Source organism: Leptonychotes weddellii, unplaced genomic scaffold (assembly GCF_054177405.1).
Source record: "Leptonychotes weddellii isolate Sample4059 unplaced genomic scaffold, ASM5417740v2 HiC_scaffold_1562, whole genome shotgun sequence".
Classification (NCBI taxonomy): Eukaryota; Metazoa; Chordata; class Mammalia; order Carnivora; family Phocidae; genus Leptonychotes; species Leptonychotes weddellii.
Genome location: NW_027738062.1, coordinates 1,818 through 7,162, shown reverse-complemented (window position 1 = coordinate 7,162; position 5,345 = coordinate 1,818). Strand labels below are relative to the sequence as shown.

Sequence of the window (5,345 nt, the reverse complement as noted above, 5' to 3'; positions counted from 1 at the left end):
GGTGTGAGAATCCAGGTGTGTAGGACTCCCTAGTAATTCCTCAAAAAAAAATCACAGCTCACTAATTTGCTCTGGGGTTCATTCTGAGAAGGGCCCTGCCCTACATCCTTCCAGTTTTATTTTTATGTGTGTTTTGTGGTCAGGCCCAACCCCCTACAGCTCTGTGGACAAGTAGCAAGTGACATGGCCTTGACCCTGGCTTGGCTGAGGCAGACCGTGGTCGGGTTCTCTGTGAGGGGCTGACGCCAGTGCTCACCTGTCCGTCAGAGGCGTGATCACCAGGCGAGGCGTGTTTCCCAGGTACTCGTAGGAATAGAGAAACTGGGCATCACAGATGTTGGCGAAGCAGTGTTTGGCCTCATCATCCCAACGATGCCGCAGCTGGGACAGCCAGAGGAAGGCCTGAGCACTGTCCACCTAAAGAGAGGGTGAATCACTGTCCAGCAGGGAGCATGGGGCCTGCAGGCCACAGGACACACAGGGCTCTGGATGAGCTGGGTGTTGTCTACCAGTCAGGAGTATGTGCTGGGCCCCCCGTAGCACAGAAAGCATGAGCTGTTCTGATGATACTCATTTGCTGGGAGCAGCCACCATGACCCTATCCCGGCTTTCTGGCCAGCACAGAGTCTGGGACCTCCATGTTTGAGCTGTATGTGAGCTTCTCCCTTATCCCACCATTCATGGTGTATGTGAGGTCCCACCAAGAGGGACCCTCCTGAAATGTCTGGGACTCACCTTCTGAGCAATCATCTTGGCCACCACATCCCGGGCATGCACATCAATGGTGCATATGGTCATGATCTTCTGCCGGTCCCCTTTGGAGAGATGGCCGATTAGCATGGTGATGAGGGTTTTGAGCTGGGCCACTTGCTTCTTGTAATAGTCCTTCATGGCATTCTCGTAGCCTTCCTCCAGCCTGGCAAATGCAATGCCCACCTCTGTGGTCCACCAGATCTGAGTGCAGGTCAGGGCCACCTGTGGAACAAGGAGCCACTTAGTAAAGCCATCACCAGGACTATCTCCCAAACCAGCCCACTCATCCATCACCCAGCAAGAACCAGAATGGAATCACGTGGGTGATGTAAGCCCCTTCCCTCCCTCTTCCAACAGCCTTGATTAAGCGAGCCACTTGTCTCCATCTCCTTGGAGATGGGAAGTGGTTCCAAGTGGGGAAAGCGCTTTCTGCTCTTGAAAAAAATGTATTGTTTGTTTGAAAACAACCAAAGAATCACTCTGGTCAATGTCAGTGGCTTTTAGAAATTGCTACACTCATCTTTCCGTTTTTCCCCCCAGGCAAACCATCTTTCCTGTGCTTGAGAGGTTAACAATATGCTGACTGAACATCTCAATAGCACTTGGACTTTGTTCTGTTCTTCTTGAACTTCTTGTGGTCTGAGCATTCTAGCTTAGTGAGCCACCAATGATCATTTGTGGCACGTTTTTGCTTGTCCATAACACTTTCGCTACATATATTTTTTAGTTTTTAAAACCTATCACCTTGAAAAGCCCACTCTTGAAGATCAAGGTGAATTACAGCAAAATTCAATGGGGTCAACCGGATTTGTGTTTTTCAGAGGTTTGAAAGAGATACACGCAAAAAGGGATTCGAATGAACATTTCTTCTGTTTGCTGAGAAACTTAATGTGGAAAAGGCATAATTCTGATTATTCATGGTGGAGAATTTAGATACACTGATCATCTGTTGTATCGTTTGATTTGGGAGACCCTGCTCTAGAGGTCCGTCACAATAGCAGAAGGCTATTTTCTTGCCTCAAAATTCTGATTCAGGTAAACAAGGAATCCTGACAGGAATGATTCTCTTTGTGAAAAAGAGAAACCCATCATATAAATGTACCATTCTCTCATTTGTCTGATTTTGCCGCTGGGTTTAGACATACGGTTCTGCCTGCGCTGTGATCTTGTTGGGACGGTTTGAATGTGACATGCCAATTGCAGAGTTAAGAGACTTCTTCCCTCCAGCAGTACTGACTTCCTTCTCATTTCTTCTGTTTGTCTACACTTGCTGCCAAGTCTACACTCGCTGCCAACATTTTCCAACCTTCGTCTCCCGTCTCTGCCCCCTGGCAACATGGCACCACCTGGCACTCCACTGAAATGGCCACACCAAGTTCAGGGACGCCTCTCAGCCTCTTTATTTTGCTTGATCTCTTCCAAGTGCATGGCATGACTGACCTCTCACCCACTACCGACGGTTTCGTTTTTGGTTCCATTATGACCATTCCCTGGTTTTCCTTCTATCTAAAAAGGCACCGTTTCTCATTCTGCTTTACCAGCTCTTCCTTGCTGACCCCATCTTTGCATGATGCTCAAGGGTTTGTTCAACATCCTCATCTCCATCTACGTGTTTTCCAAGGCCATCCTCTCTACTCCTACGGCTTCAATTACCAGTAGACATCTGCAACCCCCAAATGTACCAGCACCAGCACTGTGCCCCTAACAGGGAAGGCGGGAGGGGATGTTGCAGCCAGAGTCATCTAAACAATTCTCATTAGTTCACACCTTTCCCTCATCGCCCTCTTGAGAAGCCTGGAAAGGATTCAGATACATCTCAGAAGCAAGTCAGACTCCCTCAGGTGGCCCATAAGAACTGGCTTTGAGTTTCTTCTGCAGGACCCACCTGCTGCCTCTCACTTCCTCCTCCCCTTCCTCTTGCTGCAACCACACTCAGTTCCTCAACCACAGGATGCTCTTCCTTGCTTCTGAGCCTTTGCTCATGGTCTTCCCCATGCTTGGTGGCTCTTTCCCTCCATCCTTCACTTGTTTGCTCCTACTTCAAATCTCAGCTTCTATGTTGTATCCTCAGGGGGGTGGTCCCCGGACCCTACTAGCTAGCTCTGTGCTCCCAGAGTACCAGGTATCATTGGTAAGTGACTGACTTTCACATCAGTCTGTAAACTTTGGCAGGGCAGGGTTATGATGTCTCGTTCCCTGTTGGGGGTCTCCTGCGTTCAGCGAAGATCCAGGCACATCCCAAGCAGGCTGGCTCAATGAGTTGAATGGTTTACATTTTCTCCCTACAGTAGTCAGTGAGGGTAAAAATGGCCAACACTTGATTCTCCAAGGTAATGGTTGGAGTGGGTCATGGCTGACAATTCCCCTGTTCCCTCTTGCTAACCCCCTCTCAGACCAGCCTCTTCTAAATGGGAAGCACATAGTGAATTTGGGGTCTGGTGTGTCCTGAAGGCTGCAGGAGGCCCCCAAGGGAGAGGACTTAGTGAAGGACGGGGGCCCACAAAGGTCCTGGTTAGAATACCTGAGCTGGATAGTCAAAGAGCCACTGTTCTCTCGGCTTTTCTTCATAGGCAACTACACCTTCTGTCATCCCGTGCCTCACTGTGGCCCTCATATGAGCAAGCACACGGTTCAACCATATTTCCACCTGAAAAAGAACTCTGAGTGAGATGCTGGGTTCTGAGGAATGTATGATCACTTACCTTGAGGGAGTGAAGAAAATGTACAACCCCAATGGCTGCCAGGAGGCACAGGGAGCCATTTTGTTTCTGGACCCAGGACAGTGATTGGTGAGAACGAGGCTCAGTTAAAAACAGGCCCATTTGGAACATACAGGACAAAGCAGCAGGTTAAGGGAAGCTTCCTTCAAGGAAGTCTTAATCTGGGTTGAGCAAGGTCAGTAAGTCAGTGGGTTCTCATGAGCTTGTCCACGCTGAGGATGGCAATGTCAGCCAGAATTATATTTTCCAACTAAATGCTTTCTGGTCTACCAATGGATACATCCCGAATCAAACCCCAGGGTTCCTTCTCATAAAACTAAGAATGTCTGATCATTTCCTGGAATTAGAATTGCTTTCCAAGAAACATGTGGATGAAGGTAGACCTCTGTAAAAGATTTTTTCTCCAGGTATGATTTTGGACTTGATTAGAAGCCCCAGGGACAATGCTTTGTTGGATCACTTAGGATAATAAACAAAGAAGGGCTTATACTTTAGCGGTGATGGGAAAGGATAGGAAGGAAGTCTAAGGAGGGAACCATCCCATGTTTTGTGCTTCTTGAACTGTACACGGGAGACTTAGAGGTAGTAGTTCCTGGAGTGGGATGGGATCTGGCTTTCCCAGGGCTAGGGCTGTGGGAGGAAGTGACTCTGAGCTGTATTTGTACAGAGAAATGACATCTCAGGAGAATGGCTGATTTCAAAGAGCATTTTCTCCAGGGTAAGATGTCAGCGTGCCAGATTCCCCTGTGGGGTGCCCCGAGCTTTGTCATGTGAAAGCCTCCCTGTGCTGCTAATCATTTTAAAATCCTTTTCTTGTTGACTGGGGTAGTTGTTTATGTGCATTTTATTCCTCTCCACACAGGTCTTTGGTTAAGAAAAACAGATGGGGCACCTGGGTGGCTCAGTTGGTTAAGCGACTGCCTTCAGCTCAGGTCATGATCCTGGGATCATGAGTCCCACGTCGGGCTCCCCGCTCGGCGGAGAGTCTGCTTCTCCCTCTGACCCTCCTCCCTCTCATGCTCTGTCTCATTCTTTCTCTCTCAAATAAATAAATTCTTTTTTTTTTAAAAAAAAAGAAAAACAGATGGACATTGACATGTGTCCTTCCTGGAGAAAGGAGAACAGGGACGAGGAACTTTTCTGATGTCAGATCAAGTCAAGAGAAGCTGGCAGTCCCAGGACACAGACAGCAGTTCTGGCCCAAGGTCAAGATGGCCATCTTGAAGGTTGAGGCTGCCTGCATTTGAATGCAGACACTTGAGAGGGAAAGGAACGAGAAGGGAGGGAAAGGGACTTTTACTCTACCCGACCGCTGCAGTCACAGGGCTCACTGAAGGCCACATACTCTCCTTCCTTGCTGTACATGCCGAGACTTATCTTGGTTGGTGGCTCACCAGCATCCGGTTGGAACTGCATCTTCGCCATATTGTCAAAGAGTTTGGAAAGATGGCGTTGGACCTACAAAGGAAAATCGTGCCAAAGGATTGGAGGATGTGTCCAGGAAGATGCTCATTAGTACTGTTCAGAGGTCTACTGTGTGACAGCCATTAAAGGCTGGATATCAAACATTTAGAGGGAAGCTTGTGGGAACGATGGTGGTATGAGGTCAGAACCAACTGAATTGGGTAGGAGTGGCCAAAAGAATATAAAATTGGTGTGAATTGTGGACTAGCCACCACCCAATGAAGCCACAAAAGTTTGACTCATGTCTGCTTGATCTAAATGGGAACAGACTGGAGGAAAAAAATGATGGTTGGTTCGTAAACCCCCTTCCTCAGGAGATAGGCAGAGGATAGTCTGCAGAAGGGCAGTGGTGACAGTGACCTGTAGAAGAAGCTGACCAGATGTTGGAACCATTTCGGTGCAGCAGGA

General features: G+C 48.3%; 1 protein-coding gene across 1 annotated transcript; it reads right to left on the bottom strand.

Moving 5' to 3' along the window:
• Window positions 1-252: 252 nt before the first annotated feature.
• LOC102727904 (dynein axonemal heavy chain 9) lies at window positions 253-4,927 on the bottom strand. Its single transcript, XM_081809929.1, has 3 exons — window positions 4,779-4,927; window positions 3,275-3,400; window positions 253-975 (listed from the first exon to the last, which is right to left on the bottom strand). The coding sequence occupies exons 1-3, from the start codon at window positions 4,896-4,898 to the stop codon at window positions 679-681; spliced, it is 543 nt and encodes a 180-aa protein (XP_081666055.1). The 5' UTR covers window positions 4,899-4,927; the 3' UTR covers window positions 253-678.
• Between the last annotated feature and the right edge of the window lie 418 nt (window positions 4,928-5,345).

What these genes read in the sequence shown, in the direction of transcription:
- LOC102727904 (XM_081809929.1), bottom strand. Translation starts at nt 4,898, where the DNA reads ATGGCGAAGATGCAGTTCCAACCGGATGCTGGTGAGCCACCAACCAAG. An exon ending in CCTGTGACTGCAGCGGTCGG is followed by an intron (nt 3,401 to 4,778) that starts GTAGAGTAAAAG and finishes GTTCTTTTTCAG; the next exon opens with GTGGAAATATGGTTGAACCG. An exon ending in TCTTTGACTATCCAGCTCAG is followed by an intron (nt 976 to 3,274) that starts GTATTCTAACCA and finishes CTTGTTCCACAG; the next exon opens with GTGGCCCTGACCTGCACTCA.